The sequence below is a fragment of the Galendromus occidentalis genome, unplaced genomic scaffold, assembly GCF_000255335.2.
Source record: "Galendromus occidentalis unplaced genomic scaffold, Mocc_1.1 scf7180000076383, whole genome shotgun sequence".
Classification (NCBI taxonomy): domain Eukaryota; kingdom Metazoa; phylum Arthropoda; class Arachnida; order Mesostigmata; family Phytoseiidae; genus Galendromus; species Galendromus occidentalis.
In genome coordinates this window covers 96,705-123,493 of record NW_003804372.1, presented here as the reverse complement: position 1 = coordinate 123,493, position 26,789 = coordinate 96,705, and the positions used below count along the sequence as shown (strand labels likewise).

Here is a 26,789-nt window from a genome sequence, read left to right as displayed (position 1 = left end):
TCGCCGTCGAAGCCCCGCCATGAATACGAGTCGGCCTCTGAACTTCGCCCCGCCCATTTCAAGGGGTCGGAGTCCCCTCCGCGGAAGCGTAAACATTTCCATTCATCTCGCTGTCTCGGATTCTCCTCGGCTCTCACCGTCGACACGGTCCTTTGACTAGATTGTCGAAGTGAGCCATTATGCAGGCGCCCGAAAGGCTGCCGGAACCAAATGACGTAATGACAATGAACGCGACGTCGCGCTGCTGAGCTTGAATAGTCGAAAGTCTCTTTTGCGAGCCCGTGAAGCGTGAGTTCAGGGCATGTCTGCGAACACAAACCAATCAGGATCTTGATCCCATCTCGCTAATCCCATGGCTTGCAAGTAGACGATCCTTATCTCATGGTCATTGACAGCAGGAAGAACGATTCGGGGCGAGCCCCATGATACGGTCGTCGTGGATGAGGAGATGACCGCTTATCAGCTCCATTGGATTTTATCGATGACCCGAGCAGGACTATCACGTGTGCTTTCTCTCTTTCGTCGGAACACGGGAGTCAAGTGATTTTCCGGCTGGATCGCTCGGCTGAACAGATTTCTGAGAAGTTCCCGACGATGATTCCTCGACTGCCAGCCGGCCGACCGACCGCTCGAACGGAATCGTCTTCGCCTGAAATCTTTCTAGGTTGTTCGGTGGCTTGAGAGATGAAGGGCTCAAGTCTTTTCGAGTTCCAGCGGGAATCTCAGCTCAAAGATAATCGAAACCGCAGACAGTCCGTGATCCGCGGAGATGCGTTCGTCGATATCGATGCATTTACAATAGATAGTGATTGTCCCTTTTCGCAGGTGAGTTGCCGAGTATTTGATAATCGCACTCAAACATCGTCGCCTTCTTCGGGATTCCGCCAGACAACCGGTCGACATCATGAGCGAAACGTTCCACGGGAGATCCAAGGGAGTCGCAGCGGCAGGTGAGTCAATTTTCCCTCTTATGCTCTCTGGCGGTGATTCCTGTCGGATCCGACGCCCTAAATGGATTCCCCCCCGCCCCCTTCGCGACGGCTCATCACAAAGCTTTTCATTCCGATAAGGTGTTCCCGACCAGTATGCGGATGGAAAAGCCGCCAAGTTGTGGGAAGTTTACATCGGTGAGAAAAATGATCGAACCAAACATTACAAAGACTTCCTGACCGGTAAACTTCGGCATTTCGGCATAAATTTCGTCCTCGACGTCGCGTGTGGTACTGGGTGAGTTTCATCCCGAACTTCGTTAAACGGGCGACACGAGAAATGATATCGATGCGCATCTATTGGGAAATCCCGCGAAGAGTTTCCACTTCGATATTTACGATACTCGCCGCCAGAATCGACTCCATTATGCTCCTGGAGGAGGGCTTCCGCGTCATGTCGACGGATGCGTCCGATAGAATGCTGAAGTACGCTCTCAAGGCTCGCTGGAATCGAAGAAAAGAAATTGCTTTCGATTCTTGGGTGATCGAAGAAGCTAATTGGCTAACTATCCCAGACGACATTGTTAAGCCAGGAGAAGGTGCATATCTTCACAGAAGTCGTCTCATCAATCATTTTAAAATCATGTCTGAAACAGAAATCGTACGAGTCCCAGTGATCCTCTAGGTTTCGACGCTGTGATGTGCCTTGGGAATTCTTTCTCCCACCTACCAGATGTGCAGAAAAACGGACAAACTCATGTGAAAGCAATACAAAACTTCTGGGAAATGATCAAACCCGGGGGCTTTCTAGTCATCGACCACAGGAACTACGATTACATTCTCGACCACGGCGAGACCCCTGCAAAATCCGTTTACTACAACGTGCGTGTTCGAAGATCTGATTCCGCATCTGAAATACGATGTATTCGCTCCTTTCTAGTCCACGCGAATATTGATGCGAGATTGAAGCTTTTCCCTCTTCCCTCACTTCGCAGTCGAAACACATCAAGTCCATCGACACAGGTGTACTCTTCCTGAACAACAGGCCACACCAAGTCACTCTCGATTACCACATGGACGTTTCTCAGCTACGAGAGAAATTTGATCTGACCACTGACACCGAGTTTACGAAGAAGGTGCGTCCCGATTGTCCTAATGAGATCGAACAGCAGAAGTGGAGAGGCTGCTCGTTCCGTTCCCCACTAATGAGTTTTGCTCTCGTATTCATCCAGGGCCGCTACGACGGCGAGTTAAGCTCCTTCTTCCGATTGTCCTACTTCCCCCATCGATTGAAGGATTTCAACGCGATGCTTACCGAGGTCTTCGGGAAAAACGCTAAACACGAGATCTTTGGAGACTTTCAACCTCTGGGAGAAAACAAGGACCCCGCCTTCTACGTACATTTCATTCAAAAAACCCTTTGATACATGCTGTATATAGAAGTTCACGCATCATCCAACCCTGAATGAAAAGCTCATGACAACCTCTGAACGCCTCGTGAGATTAGTAAAGGAAGCATGTTCCAATATTTTCCGGAAAGCGTCCTTCGATGGTGAATAATGGATTGGGAGAGCGATGGATTCGTTCAGAGATCCGAAACTGTCGACTTCCAAAGGTCAGCTCCATCGACAGGATTCCCCCAGGATTCTTCTCGCACAGCGGCACGAAACTTGCATATCTTCGACGCATCACGACTCCAAAAATATTCTGAAAATTGCAGATAATAATCCGATGATCCTCTGGAGTGAATGTATGGGTAGTACGTATGGGACGCGATTCCACCTCAGATAAGCCCAGAAGGTAAAATGAGCGTCTCCTTCTCCTATCTTCGATTGCGCCGCCAGGAATCCGCGGGAAGATGTTGGATGGATGGATGGATGGATGGATGGATGGATGGATGGATGGATGGATGGATGGATGGATGGATGGATGGATGGATGGATGGATGGATGGATGGATGGATGGATGGTTTATTGACCCTCTCTGATTATATCTCAGTCTCAATATATATCAGAAGACCCTGGTTCAGGGGCGATGTCTCCAGCAGGTCGATTCATGTGATATCCTTCTTCGGTTCGGGTGGTAGTCCTCCTCCGTTCCCATTCCTCTAGTAGCACTTTAGTCCTCGTGATCATCCTCGGCGTGCTGTCTTCATGTAGCCCTAGTTGTCTTTGCACGATATACTCGGCTTCCGGCGGGCTGTCACATTCCAATATCACATGTTCCAGAGTTTCCTCGGCCTTGCCACATCTTTGGCAGGTTGGATCGATGTTCTTAAAGCGTGACCGATATCTCCTGGTCTGCAAGCATCCTGCTCTCGCATTCGCAAGGAGGCGACTGTTGCGCATCCCGAATCTCTGTCGTGAGGCCTGGGTCAAGAACAGGTCTCTGTCGTCATTTGTAGGATTTGGTAAGCATCCGCGGCCCTGTATGTTCCACTTTACTGCCCAGAGGGACGGCATGAACCCCGAAGAAAACTCGACAGCTGGGTCTTAGACAAGGAAACTTCTCCCGAGCCCGCTCGAGCTCTGCGTTGGACAATGAAGAAACAGTTTTCGACGGACTCTCCGAAGCACCACCCGCCTTCAGCGGGGTACATTTATTCTAAGATGGCCTAACTCTCGCCTTCCCACTCGCTCTCGTCATCCATTTTCATCCGCCTAACTACATACCTCCCATCATACTATACATGCGCTTATGAAAACTACGAGCTGATACACTTCTCGTCGAACTCGATATAAAAATCTATAGAAGCCCGCGAATTCTTCGGAACAACAGAGTAATTCATTTCTTCAGTCGATCAGATTTCCTTCTCGGAGGCCTTTCGGGTTCCGTTTGTTTTTTGGAGGTGTTTTCCAAAAGACTCAGATGACCGAGCGTCCAATAGGCCGAATTCTTACAAATCAAAATCCCGAGAGCGATGCTCAACAGAAGCACGGTCATCTCGACAATGGTGAAAAGGAGCTTCGTCGCGAAAACAGCCCACAGCATGAGATGCTGACGTAGAATGAAACACGCCACACATTGATGCGTCAATCTTGTGACCAGAATAGCTATCAGAGAACTCCTAGAAATATGTTTCCTCATCACCGCGGGTAGAAGAAATCCTGTGAGAATCTGTCCGCTGAAAGTGTTCAAGACCACCCGGATACCAGGTACAACGAGACTGGATCCGGCCGCGCCGACGAATCCAGCTTTCCATTGAATTTGTTGGAATGTGTTCTGATGGCCCGTCGCGAAGAAGGTGTTCGTCATGAGGGCCGCGACCAGCGCGCCCTCCAACTCTTCGGGAACGGCCCGCGTCAGGAACATGAGCAGGAGACATACCGCGTGCACGAACAGGGACGGAACGTGCCGCGGCGTTGTGTACACGCTCAGCAGGAGCCATAGGCCGAGAGTGTGGAGGATCACATAATTCAAATGCAGGATCACCCGATCTTTCGCGAATTTCCGATGCAGGACCAGTAATACTTGGAAGAATATCGAGCAGACGGCGCTGACGTTCGGCAGGACGTGGATATAGGTCGCTAACGCATGGATTTTCTTCGGATCCTGAGTCTGCAGGAACCAATACGACAACAGCGTCAGTGCGGCTATGTACAGCGCGGAGAGGATCGCGGGAGCGCTGGCCGAGAGGGAAAACGATTTCCCGAAGGTTTGGCTCACGTGATGGCGCGCGAAAGCCACAGACGCGATCACTGACGCCGCGGCCAAAACGAACCACACGCCGCCGGGTTGATCTTCGGTGACTTTGCATCCCTGTTCATGACGGCACACGGAACCCAGAGGTGATAGGACCCGCAGCAGGATCATGAGTCCCACGATGAATAATCGTTTCCATAGGTTTCGATTCGCCGCCAAGATCATGAGCAGAATACCCTGCAGCATGAACAAACTCGCCAGGTCCTCATTGATTATGAAACTATTCGAGAAGTGCCCCAAGCAGACAACAGCCGTCTCAATGACCACGACCCAGCAATAGAGCGAACGTTCCCGACTGTTTTCAGTGGAGCTGAGTTCGACGTCCTTCATTGCGCCCAGCGTGGCTATTAGAGAAGCGACGGTCAAATGTACAACTCCCAGACCCATATAAGGTATATTGAACACTGTGAAGGCACTCCGGGCGACGCTTTGAACTTTCGACAAATAGTCTGTGGCAGCTCGATATAGGGCTCTGGCGCTTAACGTATCATTGAAGTTCACTGCGAGCACATCCCATAGTCGATTCAATTGATTTACTTTGAGCGGAATCAACTTGAGCAGATGTGAAGACGTGTTCACGTAACGCTGGACCTGCTGAGCGTTTATCCACAGCGGTACGAGTTCCCGACCATCTAGGGGTCGGGAGAGGAAAAGAGGTTCTATGAGCATGCCCAAGCTCGAAAACGGAATAGGGATGCCCATCAGCAACGATAGCGAGGGCACTATATCGATTTGGGACACTTTGGGATCGTCCGTGATATCGTAGTACTTCACGAGGCTGTCCGTCCCCGGAGCGAACATGAAGAGCGCCGAGGTCTTCTCCTCGTCGGTGTCGCCTCCGTGATCTCCTGAGAGGGTCATTCCGTGGTCTCCGAACACAACCAGTAGATCCCCCGTTCGGAGTTGACGACTCACATTGGCGACAACTTCGTTCATCTGTGATAACTTGGAGCCCATCTCCGGATGATCCTGGTGGTACCAATGTCCACAGTGATCCACTCCAAGAAAGTGGGCGATTAGTACATCGGCATCATCTGTCGCGAGTTCCTCGTAGATGTGCGAGAGGACACCTGAAAGGTTTTGTAAAGGGGACGTCAGTCTCACGGTCCTCGAGCCGCTCGGGGAACTCGGGAGCACATCATGGACTTGCGAGATTCTCGCCCGCTCACTCGTCTAGAACTAACCGTCGTCGACCGTGTGAAGATCGTGAACAACGAAAGAGGGGTACGGGTAGCTCCTCTTGAAGGAATCCGGCAGGAGACTCATCCACGTATCGTCACCCATGAACACAACACTGAGATTATTAAGTTTCATTTGTCTGACGAGATTATCTTCGTTCACCGATGTCTGATAGAAATTCGTGGCTGCGTCAATGAATGTCGGCATACTGCCGGTCAGCAGCGCCGTCAGCCGCTGCAGGGTCGTCGTCGGTGAATCGGCGACGAAACGCGCGTGAAACGTCTGTCGTGGGAAGTGAGAGCGAAGCTTTTCGAAGATTGGCATTCGGTTCGCCCAATAAGCGGTTGAGTCTTCTTGGTACACAGTAAAGTCATATTTGAGCGCATCAATCACGAGAACTACGACACGATCGTAACGCCGGTTGCTCCAGCAGGGCAGCCCGTGCGATTCAATTTGATGGAACTCATGGAGATCATTACAAGTCGAGGTTTTCTGGGAGAGATTGCGGTGCAGGAAAAATCCTCGGCAAAATAGGTAGGCTCCGATGAAAACCAGGAACAAAGTCGAACCGTGGCGGAAATTCGCAACCATTTTCGCGGGAAGCGCTCAGAACGTCGTAAAGAATGCTGTGGGTTCTATTTCTTGCGGTGCGGCGTTCGAGACATGACCGTCTCCCGTAAACGCGATCTGAGGACGATCACTCAACGCTACCGGTCTCGGAAAGCCAGTGCGCGCATTCGAATCTTAACCGTTTCCATGCGGTGTCCGCCCGGAACCGAGTGCTCCTTGTTGTTCTTCTCCAACATTCGCAATCCGCTCGCACGGATGATTCGTCGCACGTCGCTTTTCGTACGGAAGCACGATAAAGCAAAAAGTCCGTGCGAAGATCACAGCAGTTCAAACATGACACTTGACAAATGAAATGGAATCTGCCTGTATATACACACGGGGGACACGATTACAATGATATGATGATCGTGATGATGATGATGATCTTTGCCTCACCCCTGAACCGATTCGGGCGGTCCCTCTGCACCCTCTCCGTTAGACGCTGACGTATTGCTCCAGGTGGGTTCCGTGATTCCACGATGGATGCTGCTCGAGATCCTCGGGATCGTGGGATCGCTGTCAGCTGCAGTCGGAGCCATAACCAGCAACTCCAGGATCTTTCCCAGGATCCATCGAGGGAACGTGAGCTACGATATTCTTTGTCGAGAATCGAGCTGTGTCTGGGACTTGTCGGGCTCTCTCGATGGACATCTTAATCAGCTGAGAGTTCCTGAGAGGGAGGCGTTCCAAATCGAAGCGAGTGACAGCTATCACTCGCTGGAACGATGTCGTTGCTGTGATGAATGTGTGTCTCGGTCGGAGTGCGCGCGTTCGAAGTATCGTGAGATGACCACTGTGCCCTGCTGACAAATTGGATCGTGCTTTCAAGCTGATATAGGACGAGGAGAGTTTCATGAGGTTTCGCGCGTTCGGACTTACATAGCGCATGGAGGACGCCGAAAAAATAATTCTAGAGCACCTGAAACAGGTGGGCTGCTCAATTGAAGTCGAAAGTCTGAAGGATCTCGACGCCGAGACGACGTTGGACGCCGTGGTGAAATGCCTCAAAGCAATTATTCCGGACTTCGCGGCTCCGAGTTCCGTACCGCACAATATGGTAGCAAAATATAATTTAGGCATGAAGCTTGCCGACGCCATAGTATCGCTGGGCTTCAAAGGAGAACTCGGCTACCAGTCGTTTATGTACAGCAACGAGGTCGAGCTGCGTCGAGTCTTCACTTTCCTCATCGAGAAAATTCCCAAAGAAGAGAAGGTTTCTCCAGTACAGGCGAAAGGATTCTCGTTTAAATCCACCTTCGCAGCGGCGGTGCGCTCTGAAATCGAGAAGCCTTGGCTGCCCACCTATGCGCGGGACGAATCGATCGGGCGTCCTGTCAAGACCCTGAGTTTCCGGGAAGACCTGAGTCGGATCGAAGACCCGCACACATTGATGGCGAGTATCCTGAACGAGAATGCGGCGTTGAGAGCCAAGGTCTCCTTGTCGAACGATGCGGAATTCGTCAAGCTCATCAGGATCATCCAAGAGAAGAAAGCCTCGCTCCAGAAGGAGTCGTCCATGCCCGAAGATGTTCAAGACCAGGCGACGATAGAACAGGAGGAGCCGGAGGCGGTCGAAGTCCGACCGGACGAGCTCGCCGTTCTAGAAGAGCGAAACGTGCAGTTGGGCGAGGAAATGGAAGTTATCGATGCCGAACTCGAGAGGGTCACGAACGAAATGATAAACGTCCAGGTTGCCTTGGATGAAATGGTTTCGATTCTCGCACAGGAACGACAGACGAATAAAATTAAACTAAAAGCACACGATCTGATCGGGGAACACGGGATCGAGGGTGCTTTAAAATTCTGTACAGATTATCTCGAGTCGCTAGAGTCGAAATCGATGAAGTTAGCCGTCGAATGGGAAGAGCACCGAGCGCCACTGGTCGAGACGCTGCGGAAACTTCGGATGGACAACTCGGCCAAGGGGAATCAGCAGAGAAGCAAACGAGAGAGAATGGAGAGGCTCCAACGCGACAAGCAGAGAATGGTCCAGGAGTATTCCCTCAAGCGAGAACTAGTCAAACAATTGCAAGCGGAATGGGAGAAAATGGGCTCCAAGGAATCGAACGTCACTCAACGATCCTCGTACCTGACCCGAATCCAAGAGATCGTCTGCAGTGTCACCCGACAGAAAGAAGAAATCGAAAAAATTCTCATCGAGAACCGGAAGAAGCAGCGGGAGATGAACTTGCTAGCGGACAGGTCGGAGCGTTCTTTCGCCGCAGCGGAACTTTTCTTCGCCAAGCAATCCGCTAAATCGGAAGACGCGAAAAAAATGCATCGAAATGTCGGGGAGATCCACAAGGACTGCAAGACGATTTTCGAGGCCGTCGACGGCAATGGGACGCTGCAGAGGGAGATTCGTGATTTGGAAGAACGTATCGACAAAGAGCGCCAGTCGAAGGTCGAGCAGAACCTCGAGAGAATTACCGCGGATTTCAACCAAATGAAAATGGAGAACGACGCCATCGAGACGGAGCTCACCAAGAAAGGAGTAGTACTCGGCAACGTTTAAAGTGTGCTAGTATCTGAATAAACACCTGCAATTAAACGAATTATTGCTTTGAACAGAGATACTACCGACGGCTTTTAATTCTCCCAACAGGTCTCTCAGGTACAGTTTCCTGGAGCTTTCCTTGCGCGCAGCCGAGAATAGTTCCCGGTCTCAGGTGCCTTAAAAGACGCGAATGCCTCCAGGTCAGGTTCGAGCTCTCGCGTTTCTCAGCGAGGAAGCATCAATTTTCGAATTCCGTTTCAGGGACTCTCCTGCCCGCCTCCTTCACATCGACTTCGCCACTCGTGCGTATTCGCCGCGGGTTCGGCTCGAACTTCTCATGGAAGTGATCGAAAGAACTTATCATAAGGCTCTGCGCGCTGACGTTGCCGCTGATATCCTAACTCCTGGCAAGTTGATAATTCTGCACTCATGGACTACTTCCGTCGTGGCTCAGGTGGTGGCCGTAACCCTGATGTTGTCGGCTGCAGCAAGGCATCGAGCCAGTCAAAGAAATCGCGCCGCAATCTCGAGCGTTGTAAAAACACGTCTGACCTTGAATTTCACCCAGAGTCGTCGCGCGCGGCGAAGGGACAGAAAGGCGTCTGCGATCGACTCAGACGGAGGTGGTCGAATATCACCGCTTGATCATGAATTGCCGGGATACTCCGGAACTGCTCTCTTCCCAAACAAGCATCAAGATCAGCGGTCTCACTCCGGAATGAAGTGCACTCGATATCCGGGGTAGATCTTCGGGCTCCATCTGGAGCTATCGGGTGCCAATGACGCGAACTCGACAATGGCTTTGAGGAGATCCTCAGCTGGCGTCGCGCTTCGGCGAATCGAGACACCATGATGGGGCCGATTTAGCCGGGAGCACGCTCCTTATTTTTGAGTAGAAAGGCAACTCAGAACGCTTGACAGAAGAAGGTACGCCTCACTCGAGCTTCGTTTCTTGGAATGGATTCATAGTTCGAGGCGAATTCAAGGCTATGGAAAGCAGTCACACGGAGACTCCCATAAACTCGTAAAAAACTCGAGATCATAAAAAATCAGATCTCGAACAGGTTCGATGGAAGTATGAAGCCTTACAGAGGAACATCTGCCTTAAATGCTGACTTCCTGTTCAACCATCACAATCATATAAAAGTAGTCGATCGATTCGCTTCTTGAGCCGAGTCGGAATCTCGAAACTCGCAACTTGGTTATCTTGTGGCAGCCCGCTAGTCCCCAGAGCCTGTCGCGCGGACGGATTCCAGAAAGGACTCTTCCTCGGGATCTTGGAGTTTCGCCATGTCTCAACAGTACAACAGCATCACATCATTGTACATGAAGCGCCGCCTCAGCAGCAAGCATGTTTTGGAGAAGAAGACGGTCAAATCTATCGTGGGTCCGTACATCAAGGGCGCAAAAGTCCTTGAACTTGCGTGTGGCTTTGGATTCTATACCTACGACCTCGTAGACTGGGGCGCTGACTCCATTGTTGGAGTCGACGTATCGTCAGGTATGTTGGAGGCATCCCGCTGTCTTGCGATATCCCATGGACGACAAATTTCGAAAGTTCAACTCGAGCTGGGCAACGTGTTCGAGCCGACAGCTTATCCCAATGGACCCTTTGACATCGTGTTCGGTGGCTGGATGCTCAATTACGCACCTGATCTAGAGACCTTGACCCAGACCTTCCGAAATATCAATCTGAACCTCAGGCCAGGTGGTTTGTTCGTTGGCATCACGTGTCCGCCAGCGAAAGACCCCGAATCCTGGTTCTCTGCCGGTGACATGTCCCTCGGTGAACCGTCGCTGATCGCGCAGCTCGTCGAGAGAGTTGACGACGGGATCAAGCTTCGGATCAAGCTGCGAAATGACGGGGACGATGGCTTCGAATGCTACTACCTCAGGCAGGATGTTCATGAGGTTGCCGCAAAAGCAGCCGGGCTGTCAGGTCAGATCCAATGGAAGACGACGAAAGAACTGAATCACCATGATCTCGTGGACGACGGCTCTCCGGAGCGCAAGCGATTCATCGAGGAAATGGCGGAGAATTGGTTCTCAGCCGTGGTGATTTCCGAACGACCAATGAAGTGAGAACGGGGAGGTTTCCGTTTCCAAAAGCGGAACTATCGCACAAGCCCGCGATGCGCACTCATCCGCGGCAGAGCCGGCGATGTGCGGGATTCTTTTGCTGCAACGTCAATAAAGTAGTCGACATATATGATGCTATCTGATCTCTGGAGACAGTCGAAAGTGATCCCCATTCCATCATTCTTGAAGGCCTCTGGGGAATATATGAAACCTTCGAGTGAAGAGCAAGCGATATGCAGAATTCCGATTTTATTTATACTTTCCATCATTTTTCACCTAAACAAGTTCGGCTTGGAAGCCAATCATGTCCGAAACGTATTGAATCGCAACCAAAAAACTTCATGTTTCTTCGATAAAGGAAAACTTGAACTCAAAACGGATCAATTCCACGGTAACTTAAAAGTTCTCGGGGTCGCCCCGTGATTCTTTTCTACATTTATATATGTACAATCGAACAAGGTCATTCAACGACCGCTTTCACTCCTCCCTTTCATACATATGTAAAGTATGTATAAGAAATTTTTGTAATGGTACGTCGGATCCTTGGGGTTGGTCTTGAAGATGCCTCACAGATTCCAGAGCATCGCCGAGAGCACAGTTCCGATACACGCTTCCCAGCACTCTCGTCTTTGCATCGCTCCCAGACATGGTGAGGGAAATGTCTCGATTGTTGTCCATCGAGATTCAGCGGAAGAATAAGCGACCTTACATCTCCGACCAAAAGGTTGCACGGAATTCGAAGAATCATATCCTTCGAAAGAAGAGTAATTTTCGTCTCGGATCAGGACATGCCGCAACATGTTCCCGCGAGGCAAATCCCACAAATCTACGCCGATAGAGGGCGGAGAAAAGTTATTTTTGTACAGAATGTGAAACACTTCGTATACCTAATATTGCTTTTCTTCCTGTTTTAAATAGGTTTCCACCATAGATATTTTCCAAGCGTAACATGACAAGTTCGAATATAAGTCGGATGGAACGTCGCTTCCGTCGTTCGACGTCGTTCTGTAACAAGAGGCTCCCCCTCCCTGTGACCATAAGCGGATTCAACACATTAGTCCGAGATTTTTTCTCACAGATTCATTCAACACAATGGATTCCTGGAGATCGAGAATCCACGGTCGGAGGCCTAGCCCATCGGAGTCCCGCCCCAAGAGCTCCATTGCTGGTTCTGGGAGGGAAAAAAAACGTCACGAGGTTAGAGAACCGCCGAGCCTGACCCAATCGTTTCCGAAATCTCGATATTCCAGTACGACCCACCTGGTCGGGGTAGGAGGCAGGGGTGCAGGTCATGCAGCACGCATGATTGTTGAGTTTTTCTCTGAGGTGGAGGATTTCCGCGCGGAGCTCTTCGATTATCCGCTGCTGTTGCTGGTTTTCCACGCGAATCTGCAATTCGAGGATCTTTTTGGTCTCGTTCTCATCGTCCGCTGCGGAGCACTGGATAATATATCACCGAACTTACGCTCGCGTGGTCGCGAATCAGTTGACTCTGTTGATGCCGTTTCTTCTCGCGACATTTCGCTGCGGCGACTTTATTGCGCTCTCGCCGCCTCTTTTTCCGAACCTCATCTTCGTTTTCGCTTCCGACGCTCTGTGAAGGCGAGATGGGGAGCTCTGAGATTCCCGTCACCCGTATACCGCGGGCGATCGGTCATGAAAACGAGGCAGAATCGGAATGCTTACCGGTTCGGATCGGACTCGGACGCGACCTCTTGGGTTATCGTGACTAGTTCCAGGCTGGGGCTCGAAGCCGGATGAGGGATCGTAGTTCGAGCAGCTACTCGTTACGCTGTCGGTTCTTTGGCGGAATACCAAAAGCTCCTCCCGGGTCGGCTTAACATCGGCAGGGCTGCTTCCGTAGTAGGAATCGAAAGTTTGAATCTGCGGCGGTTGCTGAGGGTGCGGTGCTTGCACATGGTGCGTTTCTGATGGGTTAAAGTCATCTGCGAAGGTTCGGGGGGTCGACTAAGGATATTTCCAATCGAGGCCTCAGAAATCGGAATAGGGTCTCAGAACTCGATTTTCGAGCTTCATTTATCCCTAAGGATTCGAATAAAACTCACAGGGACTGGTAGTATGGCTGTTACGGTAGATCTCGTTCCAAGAAGGAAGCGTCTGAGCCGGATCCTGTTCGATGCCCTGCGCAGGGTTCTGAACGTGCGGCGAGTGAGACGCGGGCAGCAGCTGTACGTTCAGATCTTCGGGGTCTCCGAAGGAACTGCAACATAGAATGGCCGGTCATCGGTTGGTATAGTGGGGTCAGCGAACCGAAATCACTACCGCATCTTTCATGGGAGAGCCTCTCGACTCTCGAGGCTTATTGAATTCAATATCTGAGGACAACGACTCCTTAATACCCGGCGCGCGAGCGGATGCAAAAATTCGGACCTTGGCTAATAACCCCGACCGCGCTCCTGATGTGTTGTCTTAGCGAACACGGTCCCAGCAATTGCTCATGCATTTATCTCGTCGCCATGGATGGATTGCCTCGACGAATCTACCCAATCACAGTGTTAGAATATATAATTCTCAATCCCCGGCTCCCTTCTGTGCGTAGGAGCGGGCAGCGTTGAACCACTTTCGTAGTGGTAAGGAGATTCATTGCCCATATTCGACGAACTTTGTTCATGTTTCCGAATCGCTCCGGTCCTGTTCAAATCGCCCTGGCTCCCCGAGCTCCATGGGTCACAAAATCGATCTCGACAGTCGACAGAAATATTCCGTCTGAAATCTCCGAAAGAACGAGTGTTTCGACCCTTCTGAAATTCAATTTCCATTCGGAAATTCCGATGAGGTCCTCCAGAAATTGTCTCGACTTCATCATCACTCCATACACAGCTGACACTCGCCGAGAAAATCTCGATGCCAAGCGAAGACCTTGCGTGCTCCCCGCATCGAAGTTTCTGTTTTCTTTTCTCTCATCACACTTGTGAGTCTCGACGATGACTACGAAGTATAAATGAAAGGAATTCCTCACGCCTTTTAGGTTGTCAAAAAAATCACGGAGAAGAAAAAGCCACACGAAGAGACGAATTTCTCGTAGTTGACAGGTATCCCGCTGAGATTGGTCATGGGCGAGGCGTGTGAGCATAAGGTTCTGATCGTCTTTTGGATTCCCGTCGTCATTGTGGTCGTCGCTCATTGTCCTTCATGCGGTCGCTCTAACCGACGGCACGGAGCAAGGACTACATCAAGGTTATCGCAACAGACACCCGACATCCTTAGAAGGTTGAGCGCTTCACATTGACATTTTTGTCGAGCACCGGCCCATTTTCCGTCTCATGCCTAGAACAGATCCCGACTTTCTGTATCCATTAAGGCCGGAAAATCATGAAGGCAGGCTCGCCCACGAGATTCCTGATTGGTTCGAGATTCCATCTGAGAATCCACTTGCCGACGTCGGAACATGGGTGCATCGAATAAATAAATGTACGGCGCGGCGCATCAAAATTGCCCGTAATCGCCGATGGTACGATTATGGTTCTTTCATTGCTTTTTCTCGGAGAGGTCCCATCAATTACTCAGGAAATGGTCTATGGAGACCTCCAGAGAAAATTCCTCGGAGGAACGAGTCTCGAGCGAGTTGGATGAGATTCTCAGAGCGCAGACCACTGGTCGCATCTCGCTTATGAGTTTCACTTTCGATTCCGTCTTGTTAGCTCAACGATCGAGCCCGACCGGGAAGGAACTTTCAATTGAGCGTACATATATTTATCCGTAGATATGAAATAGATTTTCTGCCTTCGGAGACTCTCCGGGGTCAGAAGTCAGACGGGACCATTCATCACAATTTAGCTGTTAGCAATGAAAGCCGTTAAGCCTGGAATTGATTGTTACGCTCTTGTTGCCGAGCCGCAACAACACTCCTGGGAACGAAGTCTTGCGTCGTCCGCCGAAGGAACGGCTCCTACCCACGGTAAGCTCCAGACCACATTCAGTTGTGTGTTCCACGCGGAGATTGCTTGAACTAAGACAGAGCCCTTGAGAAGGGATGAAGTTGCTGGCTTGCTCTTTCTACACCCGAGACCGCGGACCGGAATAACCGAGAATTTCATCGATATAGATCTCTTTTTGAGCCTCTTCCACCGCAGAGCTCCTTTCGGGCGGACTTAAGCATCGGTACTGCTGCGAGGACGGACGGAACATGTAGGGACAGGATTTTAGAATTAGTCAGAGGAATCCTATTTCTAGCTCCAGTCGAGGGGCAAGTTCAAAGGTACCAGAGTCGAACTTCAAGCGGGGAGCAGCTGTCCCCGGGACATCTCCTCGTATCTCCCCGTATACCGATGCGAAATGCACATTTAGGTAGGAGGGCAAGCATGGGAGTGAGGCGTCGAATTCGTCGAATGAATCGGAGAAGAGAAGAAAGATTCTAAATCCTCGAAGTCGGAGTTGAGAGCTGCCCGAGTGGCCTCAATCATCGCCCTAATGGGCAGCTTGAGGGAAAAAATTGCGGAATCGTATAGGGGTGGAGCCGCGGAATCCGCGGATCAATTGATCGGCGATTCCAATCCGGAGATCAAATGATGTACTAGTTGCATACTGCCCTTGGTGTGTATCAGTCGATTCGTCCGAGAGCACTGCTCCAAACACTTTGGCACATCGCACACAATCATCACCGATGGCGCTGCTAGCTGACAGTCTCGACAAATGGATAACTCCGCGGTAACTAGTAGTAGTCACGTGATCATCTGGCTTCATGCCGTCACCGCTGCCGTTACTCCTGTTACTCCCACTAACTACACATGACGAGTACGATCACCGCGACGTCGACGTCTACGAGGATGATCGCTGGCGGAACACATACCACCTCGTCCGGGGCTCCATTTAACTCTGCATTGTAGGCCGTTGCGATCGACGTGGACGATTCTCAGAACCCCAGACTACAGATCTAGGACAGACACCATTCCGCGAGACGGATCAGACAGCGATGATGTCTTACTCTACGACTGTATTGTCGCCGCCGCCGGTGCCACCGCAGTCGCCGTCGTGCTGCATCCAGAACTAATTAACGTCGCTTGTAAGGGTGATTCCTGAGAATTCCGCCATTGAAAAAATTTGACCTTCGGTCAGAAGTACTTCATCACACGTCATCGGGGTGATTGACAAGATCAGGGATCGAGATCTCCCTGAGCGAGGAACCGATGTGGAGTCGGCGAAGATTCGGCTCGAAGAAATATCGAGGCTCCACTCGGGTTCCCGCGGATGGGACAAAGGAAGTCCCAGGAAAGCTGCGAGAATTCCTAAGCTGTCCGATTTCGATATCTCATCCCGGCGATCGATCACTTTGTCGATTTCGATAATCGGTTGTGATTAGTGATTAGGTAGCAGGAATACAAAACTTCCCGTGATTTCCGTTCCTCTGGAGCTTCATCCGGCCCGAATCTTACCGATCTCAGCACCTCCGCATCCTTTCCAACGCAATAACCGAAGGCCCAGTGATCTTCGGAGTCGTTCCGGCACGCTCCACAGAGACGAGATCCGTGAAGGACGATCGGTAATGGGCAGATCGATTGAAATCGAAAGCAAGTTCTGACGCTCGCTCTCACGCCGCGGTTCCTCTCGCGCTCTGTGGCCTTCACACTTGAGCGATCTGGGTCATCTAGCACATGTTACGTGGAAGCGCTTTCTATTAGCACTGACTGAGACAATATATCCCACCGTCCCTCGGTCGATCGGAATCACTGCACGCTTGACGAACTTGAATGCTTTCCGCAGAGCATCGACCGTGAGTCAATTACCGGATATGACGTCCCTTCCGGAAAAGGGGGAGCTAACCTCTCACTCAAGCTTTTCAATACTTCATCGGAAGGAATTTCCCGAGAGGATGCTTCGAGATCAGCGGTTCAGCAGAGCCCGAGATCGCTGCATGGGACCACACAACAAACGTAACGACGAGGTTGAACGATAAGGATCATCATGTGATCCGATCCGGACCCGCTATCGGGCGCCAAATGTTCTGACAATTTTGCTGGGAGGGGACGCTGCCAGCTAAAACAGAGGATAAGGTATGAAGGAAAGCATACAGACATTGCTGAAGTACCTCAGAACGCTCCCCGCCATCGAGTCGCCTGTATCGTCTCGAGCAAACAGTTTGTTGAGATGACAAGATTGACTGAGCAAACAGTCGATCGCCGGCTTCTCTACACGGCCAGCGCAGCGCCGATTCGTCCCGCACCGAATTTCCAAATGAAAGGAATGCATGCAACGCGAGATTAATTCGACTCTAAGAGCGGGAAAAGTCGACGGTGTGGGGTTCGAGGATGACGTGTCCTCAAGCAAGCGTTCGCTTTGATCCCGGCATAGGGATTAAACAGACTAGAAAAGGGTGCTAATAACACAGCTGTTACATATTCCGAACTCTGGGTGACAAGCGATTCGAAATTTATAGTGGTTTCCGCGGCGTAGAAGCGAATAAAGCCCATATAGTGAACGTTCCAGATTCTGTATTCGGAGATGACCCCGATTCCGAGGCGCGGTGTCGTCACTGGGACCTGGTGTCCACTCTTTTCGTTCGAACAGGTCCTCTGCTTGATCACCTCTGGTGAAGGTCATGCCTCTAATCCCGAACATAAATCTCGAAGCTCCCATCCATAGCAAAGCCGACCGAGGGAACACCTCATGGCATGACCGCGATCCGTCCTCCGGAAAGTTTATGGAGGGACTCGCGGTTCTTTCGAAATCGATAATCATTGCCGCACGAACGAAGCGAGGAAAAAATACCACACTGCTCAGATACGCCGATGCAAGGCAAGGGCCAGACTACCACAGTACTGCGAACGGAGCCGGCGAAGTACCATGTCCTTCATTTCCATCTCGGCAGCTCGTGAAACGCTTTCTGTCTACTTTACCGCAATAAACCGCGGAATGGATTTTGCGGAGAATCTCCGCTGAAGATTCTGTTTTGTTTCTGTTTATTAAAATCGACACGGGAACCCATTCTTAAGAGTTCTTCGGCTCTCACCGCCGCAAGTCGGGGAACCCAAACGCTTGAGGCTTTGCAGAGCGCAAAGAGTCAGTAGGGATGAGATTCCGAAACCACCATCTCGCGACTCCTAATCGAAGCTTCGCCGACGATATCAAACAAACCGAATCTCTCAGCCGAGAAAGGACCGGCGGTTGGACGAGCCGGTTGGACGAGCCGGAAACGCCGTATAATTAATGACATTTGTTTAAGCACAAATAAAAGATGATTTACAGTTTCTCGAGACCATTATCCGGGATACCAGCTATTGCGGCGGATTTCTCCGCTCGACTGAGGAGTGGCTCTCTTTTTATAATACTCGTCTAGCTGGCGGAGGAGACGATCAAGAAAAAGTGAACAATTTCTGTAAACAGATTTATTAACAGTACCAGCACTTAGCAACAGATACCCGTGGCGGCAATCGTGCCTCTATGGCGATGGAACTACGTTTAGAAGACCAAAAGCTCGGGGCATGACCTTTGGTGAAGATTGTGGCGAACCGTTGAAGACACTTTCAGGGTCGAAGCTGCTGCCGTCTCTGCTGCCACTTTTGAAGGTGTTTTTGGCATCTTTCATGGTTGGGAGCGGCAACTCGTACGCTGAAGGAGTATCCGAAGGCAATAGCCACCGATGCTACTAGCTCGCGCGCCATCAAAGTTCGAGAATTCGGATCAGTGTTCGCTCCGACTCGACCCTCTTCCAGGGCCCTTAAACCTGAGAGCGTCGCAGAAGCGACTCCCGAATCCTCGATATCGAACTGAAAACGTGAACACTGTGAGCCCGACTCGTCGACGGTTCTATCCTTAATCGGCTGTATTCACGATTCCGATGGACAGAATTTTTCAATTTTTCGTCCGGCTCCTCCTGGAGTATGATCTACCTGAGGACGATCCGACTCGGAAGTACGCCCACGTCCAATGAGGCAAATTGAGGAATGCCGATCGGGGAGGCTTTATTAGCCCCGAGGAGAGCTTGCGATCGAGACACTCAAACAATCAATGGCGCAAATAAAAACGCGAAACGGAAGAGTAAACGCCGATCCGCGGAGAGGGCCGCAAACGAGTCAGCTAACCATATTACTGGTTGTCTCAACGCGATCAGCCGTGCTCTTTCAGAAGTTGACGGTGGCATCTGCGTCATTTACGACACCCATGCAGGCAGTGATCGGTACATGAATATAGAAGAAATCACAGAGATTCGTGAACTTTCACATTGGATTGACCATCAATTTCGGGAGAAAGAATAAATGGGAGGATAAGACATGGAGAATGTTTCAAAGAGATACAGTCCTTCCAATTTATGGGTTGTCAGCCCGACACCCCAACATTTCGAGTATCCGGTCGGCATGCGTTTTCGCCGGATAGCGCTGGCTCCCACGTCGCGTCGATCGTTTGGAAAATGGCTGCAGCGGAGTATTCTTCGAGAGGCTCAGGAAATTGGCTCGACTCCGACGAGAGACTTGTTCGTTCCCGTCGAAGTTTGATGAAGCCTCGCCATTTATCCGAACGATTGGAGGAGACTCACAGCAATCCAGTACCGAAACTGATTTTCGGAGCTTCCTCCGCCGCTACGAACCGAGTTCTGATTGATATCCATTCTTCCGATCGAGTCTCTTCGCTACTCCCTAATCCTATTAACGTTAGGGAGGAGGCTCGGCCATCGATATCATTCATTTCTCGTGTAAGGTGAGAAATCGGCGCGATCCATTCCGTGGTATTATATATTGGTTTGTGAGCGTCCGTTCAGCTCTGCGGGATCAGCCTTCTTTTTTGAAGAATTGAGCTGGGACCCGTGGGATACACACGTTCGCGAGTCGCCGGAAGGGTATTGGAATGGATTCTCGACAAATTATTCTTCACCGCTAATTTTGATGAATGACCAGACTTGCTTGAAACTGCTCATCATTTTCCATAAGCATTAAGATCGAGACCCCCCACCGGTTTTCGTCGTGGGAGGCGCTGTCTGTCTCTCCAACCACCTTTCATGCATGCTTTTACTTTCCGCAATTACCATTTCTCCATACGATTCTCCCCGGGAACTGCGAAGGAAGAGGAGATTCTAGCCAAGTTTGGTCGAGCACTCGATATCAACATCGCCCGTCATCCATCTGCCGAAGAAACGGAATGGTCGCCTCTAGGGTCGAGGATACTTTTCTCGAGACAGGGAAATATAGATCGAACCGATCTTCGTTTGGAGGCTATACGAGAATCTTAAAGAAGATCACTTGGCTCGGACCCACTGTCCCCCCTTAGCTTCCAGTCGACTAGTCGGACCCCGTAGTCATCGGACGTTCTAGATGGAGTTTAGTTCTTCTTCGAAAAGCGCATGCCCGTGAAATGGAATAATCATGCGTCTTCAATGAAGCTCGAGCCGCTTCGGAGGTCAGGCCAATCTTAAACCATCGGTCATCGTTTCTTTCGAGATTTTTTTTCCGAACTATCCCATTTTCCCCCTGTCCACGCTTGAGCCGAACTCCTTCGGCTCACGAAACATCCTCAAAATTCGTGGAATACCAATGACGATCGAATCACGGGAAGAGAATCATGGTCCTCCGAATTATAGAGAATTCGAGATCCCTGTGAACATCAAGGTGAGCCTTGAAGGAAACCGAGGTGTGATCGTGACGCTTCTTCAGCGGCGACTTATCACGCGATTACGCACGGCTTTGAGCCGAGCGGCTCCTGGACTCTTCGACCGGCGTACAGGAAATCGCGAATGTTCCGAGCTGTGAAGCTACTTAATGAAGCCGCCACCGTCCTCGTCGTCGCCTTCACTGATGGAGATACTAGTGGGCAGGGTGGGTCGACGCTCCGTTGTGGTCGACGGCAACATAAATCACTTTGTTGAAATGGCGCCAAATTCTGTTTTATTTTTTTTAGCAAAGTAAAGACATGGACACGCCTTCCAAGCTCCTCCCTGAAGACTGGTCACTCAATCAGCGTCTTGTTAGTCGGAACGGAACGAGAGAAAGGATCCGCTCGCTCTCCGGTATATTCAGGAGATTCGAGCAACCGGTAGAAATTCGTTCATTCCATTCATCGTCTGTCCATGCGTCTGATTCCTTGAGGATTGATTCGAATGAGATCATTTTCGATCATTCATCGCATCGTCTCTTTTACGCGCCTATCGAAATTCGATCACTCGTCGAACAAACTCAGATCTCTGGGTAGCCTGATAGTTTCCGAAATTGAGTTCCTAATAATACCTCTATGATACGGATGGCTCGATCTTGGTGAGTTCTGGCTCGAGAACAAAAGCCAAATTCTGATCATTCAGGGAACGCGCAATGGTTTTCATATGCTTCCCTATGTGGCTCCCGTCAGATTTGGCCAAATCGGAGGCATAGCGAAGTTCAGGTAGGTCCTTCGTTCGCAGCCAATTTGGCGAGATCGTGGAGGAGCTGAAATTTCTCAAATAGCAATTTGCATAATAATTGGACGCCTGATACACAAGAGGTCTCCTCGGCCCGAACGTGCCGTGATTAATGATAAGTCAAACAAGAGGGGAAGAGATCCTTCAAACAATGGCTCCGTCTCTTTTGAGCAGATTATGGATCAAAGAAACAGAATCAGATCGGCCGCCACGCTCATCCGATGTACCTACGCTGATGGCTTCAGTCTGAGAGCGCACTTCTCGCAAAACTCGGTCGACGCGATCCCACAGGAAAGACACATGCGGGCAACAGAGTCGAATTTGGAACTTATCGCGACCCGTGGAGTCGGTCGCGCCTCTCGCACGCAACGCATACTCGATCTTCGACGTCTTTTCCGGAAAAATAAAATCACTCATCGTGGTGTGCGATTCCCAGATGAACGCTCTTGCTTGCATGTTACTATGCAATGTCATCCGATCGCGATTCTTCTGTAGTGACGCATAATCATGAATCGGTTCGTTGGTGACTTTGCCGGAATCAAGTGCACCAAAAAGATGACTCATACCAAGATCGATGTTAGGCGATCCTTCGTTGCGTCGTTCTATCCACTGGCGCGCACTCGAGAAGCGAGAATGCCATGACCAATACGGATCGGCGTAATACGCTTCACGAAATCGCTGTTCTCCCGCGGTCGAAGTCGAGGCTTCCGGCTGGTAGCCTACCTCCAAGTAACGACCGCTATTATTCGATTTCTAAGCAGCCATTGTGGATTCTGGCTTCGTTCAGAAGTCATGAAGTCGTCTCGCCATCGATGAGCGTCCATCACGAACCTCCGGAGCTCAGATGACAGTTCCAATCGCGGATTCCACCCAGGACTCCGTTCCGTACAAAATCGAACCAGACATCGGGCGCGAATAATGGAGACTCGTTCATCATATCGCCGGAGCGCTCTTTCGGCTTCCAGCCGTCTTCGGAGCCGAGTTTACAGCCCGAAAGTCTCATCTCTGCGTGGAGGCGATTTCGGCAGCGTTCGAAGGAAGAAATTCGCCATTTGTTGCATTAGAAGATTTACGGCGGTTTTCTGCGCTGCCGCCGACCAGACGAGAACGGCGGGAAACGCCCTCAACATCTCAAGGGTCTACCTGCTTGACGATAATGGCTCTCGTTGGCAACATTTTACATAATATTCGAACAAGGAGCAAAAAACTCGTTTCCGGGTTCGCCATTCTCATGGCTGAGCTCCCGCTCACGTTCTCACGGATCCGCGCGTATTCTCGGTTCCCGTTGAGGCACACGTTATCCGAGTGCCAGCGGCGATCTCCGCTGAGTCATCGGGGGAATCCCAGCCCTCGAACGGAGCGATAATCCTCACTATTAGGGAGTCATGAGTAAATCTCAAGTACAGGGGGAATTCGATGAAGCCGAAGAAGTGTGTAGGGGTCGCACAAGACTTCGATTACGTGTACAGTGCTTCGATCACTTGTGTCGAGAGGGATCTCCGGGTCAGCTGGGATTCTTGGATCGCATCGAGTTTCCCAGACTAGCGATTCGATCGCTCGAATTGCCATCTCTCTTCGCTTCCGCTCCGGAGCCGTACAGACTGGGGCGAACCTTTCTTGTCGCTGATTCGAAGATGGGCCGCGGCTCCGCTCAGGACAAAAAGCGTTTTCGAGGCTCCCTCTACGCGTATACCGACGGAAGACACTTTCCACCATCACTTCTGATCGTGTTCCGTTCCCCCGACTCGTCGTAGACGAGATCTTCGATTTCTGCGAATGGCGCTGATTCGAGAGAATTCTTTTCGAGGGCTTGACTATTGATGAAATCCAATCCCGATCGATCCGCAATCGGGGCTCGGAAGGCGACTGGCAGGGCGAAGGGGAGGAAATTCTGAATCCAGACACCCCGCCGGCTTGTCCGAGTGAGAGAAACTCGTTTTCCGACGATCGATAGAATCAGAAAGATGATAGTTTACCCACTGATCGAAGCCGCGATACGGACAATACAATGGCATCGTGAACTGACCACAGCGTGAATCGTGGAACACTGCAGCTATCCGCGCGCCGCAAACCGGTGATTTGGCTTGTCAGCCAACGTTTCTTCTTCCGACGTTTTGTAAAATTGTTGCCTTTTGTATTCGCGAAGCCGATCGTCTGTCCATGCGTTAAAAGCGGGGAGAAGAATTATTTAACCAATAAATTCTCACGTCGATGTGTCTATTCGATGAATCTCAATGAATATGCTACGAAACGTCGGAAGGTCGTCGGTCATCGGACCTTCATTCGCTCGTTCGCGCTCATCGAGCTCGTCCGAGCTCGCGAACGATAATTCACGCGCGCGGTATCACGATCGTCACAGGAATTAGTTGACAGCGAAGAGCCTCGATTCCAAAACGATATTGATGCAGCGTGTTTCCGCTCAATGCGAAACTCCCAGAAAACTCGGGCTTTGTTTCGACAAAATTATTGAGCTCCACCCTTGTCGGGCATCGTTCTCCCCCGAACATGGAAAAGGATTCAGAACATCGCCATCCCTGCTCCGATTCTCCTCACTGAGATCAGGCTAGGAAGTTCCAACCTCCCTTAGAGTACACTGACCGTGAAACAAGCGATAACATAGTCGGTAATGCGCAGCTTTTGCCGGTGCCAGGCTGTCTGCCCGGGTCGACGAAGAGGCTTAGGCCAGAGAATTCCGACAAACTTTGCCTTGGACTATGGATGAAACACCTAGATAGCTTCTGCATTCCGAGCTTTGAGCAAAGACCGCTCGTTCCAGCTGAATCCACCTCCCCTGATTCTTTTCCTATCCGAACGAGGAATCATCCCGACTGCCTCCGCGTTCCCAGTCCCAAATACAATCGTACCAACCTGTCGAGCCACCTCCCGCTGGAATTCAGAAGATCCTCGGAGAGATGCATGATGTCCATGCTCTCGACTTCCTGGAGACTGTTCATTGAAGGGTCCATGTCCCGTGTCATGTTCACCACTTGAGAACGCGCATCAGGCGGCACTGAGGGTCTGGGCACGGGAAACGCGGTGTTCGAGCACTCCACACTCGTATCGAACGGTATAGCACGCATGGGAAGCTGATTTGAGTTTGACTCTGCGAGAGCATCACGACCGGGCCAACTTAAAGCTTGTGACCGCCGAGCACAACCAGCTGTTATCTTTTAATCCCCATGCAGCTAGAGAGAGAAGGATATAGCAAATGTATTTCCAATCCGCATGGCGCGTCGTTCCGCTCCCCCCGGGGAGCGTCTATTCCAGAGACCAAGGAATGCGTATCTCGATTTCCGGCATCTCAGCTCCGGATTGGAATCTCAAGAACTGAGAAAACTTAAGACCTATGCGCGGAGGACAATCGTTGACAGCTGTGCGCAAAGCGTTGTTCCCGCTCTTCCCGAACCCGTAAAGACCGCAGTGCAGCCGGCACGACGTTCCTTTCTGGGCTTCTCGGGATGGGAGGGAATTCCAATCGGATGAAGTTCATGATTGATCTGAGTCGATATTCGATTTATTCGGAGCATCCCTCGATGTATCGCGAGGGTCGAGAGGAGGGGGGAAGACAGGAGCGCGGAGTTGAGGAGCTCGAGGGGTGACGCCTCTCCGTTTTCCCGAGTTCCCCCCTCTTGAGGGATGATCTCCGGGCTTCCGTCAACTTCAGTGGGAAATCGGAAATTCCATCTGCATATTCGAACAAATTAAAGAAAGATTAAGCGGATCTACTGCCTGCCAACATAGGATTACGGCAGCTTTTCACGCTTGCGAGAGCTCTCGTGTGATCTCCGAGCATGACTGGGAATAATGCAATTGCTCCCCCGGCGGTCTTCACTGCGAGTTCTGGACCTGGGGCCTGAGATATGACACCCTTCCATTCCTGACTCTCAGAAAGCCGAGTGGACGTGATCCGCAAAAAAAGATTCCGCATACTTTCGGGGTGCTCTCTCGAGCGTATTCTACGCCTCCCCCCCTGGAATTTGACGTCAATGGCGAGTTCGACTTTAGGAGAAGGACTTTGGAATCAAAGCGTGAAAACCTATACCGAGTTGAGTCGATGCTCGATTTCGAGTCTCGATATGGATTACACCCCGATCCGTGAAGAGCTTCGAGCATCATTCAAATGCGCAGCGCGATTCTGGCTTATCTCACGGGCTGCCAATCATTTCGAGTCCGGGAGTTTGGCGGAGTCTTTTTCATAAGCTCTCGAGACTAAAAAATGTGAATCATTAGGCGTCGTTCGAATGTTCTACAAAAAATAGGTTACACTATAGGCGTGATCTCGATTAACGGCGTCGTATCTTTGACAACGACCTATCGAAAACCGACCACCTGTGAAGCCGAACCAACCGATTATACGCTTCCGCGTTCGAGATCGACAGATACCCTCATAAAAAATATTGGAAGAATCGCAGCATCATTCCCGAAAAGTTTCAGCGGACTTCTCGAAAGCCTGAGCGGAGTGTTCCAGTCCCAAGCCAGATTCAGGGAAGCACCATCGCGCCCTCAATCCTCGAGGCGTTGACATTCGATTTAGACACCAAGCTAATGGGGATCGAGACGAAGGTCGGAATGTTTTCCGGGGCGAATGGGAGCCCCTGACTTCTATACCAATCGCTCCGGGTCGCTGTTATGGGTATTAGCTAAACCAACAATAAGCCGTATGACTATTCGATAGAAATGTGTACCCTGCCGACTAGATTATGCACAATGCAAAAAAAGCCTCCGGTTGCAGATCTTGTTTTCGCGACTCATTCGACTCTAGCCCGGGACTAGAGCATTCGATGAAGCCTCTCGTTCGTCGGCAGGAGCCGAATCCAAAAATCTATGGTCTCGAGCCGCCCTCTGAGGGTGTCGGTGGTGTTTCATTCGCGAATTCTTCGAGAAGCTCGCGCGAAAATCCCGAATCGATTTAACGCGTCCTAATCGAGGGATTTTCGTTCTTTCCGAGGAAGCTCTACTTCGTAACCGCTCAATGCATCTCCGGCACCCGGAAGGACTCGGAATATAGAGTAGATCTCGCAGCGACCGTTCCTGTAACTATCGCTAACCTCAATGATGCGGATGTCGTCGCTTCCTCGACTCCTTGGTCGAGGTCTTCCCATCATGATGGAATCAGCTTTTTGTAGGCGAATCTCTCCATCCCGCTATGAGGCCGACGAAAGAAAACCCAGAGCGAGAGCAGTTCGAGAATTCCGTGTACGAGCTGTGGAAGTTAATTCTTCCCTGAGTGACGACTAGTTTCTTCTTCCTGAGTTTCTGCGCACTTCGATGCCTTGTTTTATTGTTCGTCGCTTATTCGTCAGGCATTGACAGTTCCGATAGGTTGTCCACAAATCATGTTCCTGATGGCTCGTGCTCTAGAAATTAGAGCACCCGCATGCGAGGATGTGGTGCCTACCTAATTGCCTACTCCCACGGGACTTGCGGACGCTACTGGCCAGAGGGTCCAGAGGTC

General features: G+C 50.8%; 5 protein-coding genes across 5 annotated transcripts; 3 read left to right on the top strand and 2 right to left on the bottom strand.

Annotated features, from left to right (window-relative positions):
• The first annotated feature begins 558 nt into the window (after positions 1-558).
• Gnmt (Glycine N-methyltransferase) lies at positions 559-2,412 on the top strand. Its single transcript, XM_003739062.2, has 6 exons — positions 559-950; positions 1,071-1,227; positions 1,344-1,528; positions 1,615-1,811; positions 1,925-2,065; positions 2,162-2,412. The coding sequence occupies exons 1-6, from the start codon at positions 905-907 to the stop codon at positions 2,351-2,353; spliced, it is 918 nt and encodes a 305-aa protein (XP_003739110.1). The 5' UTR covers positions 559-904; the 3' UTR covers positions 2,354-2,412.
• Positions 2,413-3,713: 1,301 nt separating this feature from the next.
• On the bottom strand, positions 3,714-6,774 carry LOC100901475 (phosphatidylinositol glycan anchor biosynthesis class O). Its single transcript, XM_003739072.2, has 2 exons — positions 5,816-6,774; positions 3,714-5,701 (listed from the first exon to the last, which is right to left on the bottom strand). Exons 1-2 carry the CDS (start codon positions 6,399-6,401, stop codon positions 3,714-3,716), a joined length of 2,574 nt encoding a protein of 857 aa, XP_003739120.1. The 5' UTR covers positions 6,402-6,774.
• Positions 6,775-7,143: 369 nt separating this feature from the next.
• LOC100901333 (coiled-coil domain-containing protein 22) lies at positions 7,144-8,934 on the top strand. Its single transcript, XM_003739071.2, has one exon. The coding sequence runs from the start codon at positions 7,306-7,308 to the stop codon at positions 8,932-8,934; it is 1,629 nt and encodes a 542-aa protein (XP_003739119.1). The 5' UTR covers positions 7,144-7,305.
• A 1,149-nt stretch (positions 8,935-10,083) lies between these two features.
• On the top strand, positions 10,084-11,123 carry LOC100899908 (uncharacterized). The gene has a single exon (XM_003739061.3). The coding sequence runs from the start codon at positions 10,207-10,209 to the stop codon at positions 10,996-10,998; it is 792 nt and encodes a 263-aa protein (XP_003739109.1). The 5' UTR covers positions 10,084-10,206; the 3' UTR covers positions 10,999-11,123.
• A 369-nt stretch (positions 11,124-11,492) lies between these two features.
• On the bottom strand, positions 11,493-24,435 carry LOC100901191 (basic leucine zipper (bZIP) transcription factor atfB). Its single transcript, XM_003739070.2, has 6 exons — positions 24,203-24,435; positions 13,062-13,216; positions 12,682-12,941; positions 12,461-12,589; positions 12,256-12,384; positions 11,493-12,166 (listed from the first exon to the last, which is right to left on the bottom strand). The coding sequence occupies exons 1-6, from the start codon at positions 24,412-24,414 to the stop codon at positions 12,125-12,127; spliced, it is 927 nt and encodes a 308-aa protein (XP_003739118.1). The 5' UTR covers positions 24,415-24,435; the 3' UTR covers positions 11,493-12,124.
• Between the last annotated feature and the right edge of the window lie 2,354 nt (positions 24,436-26,789).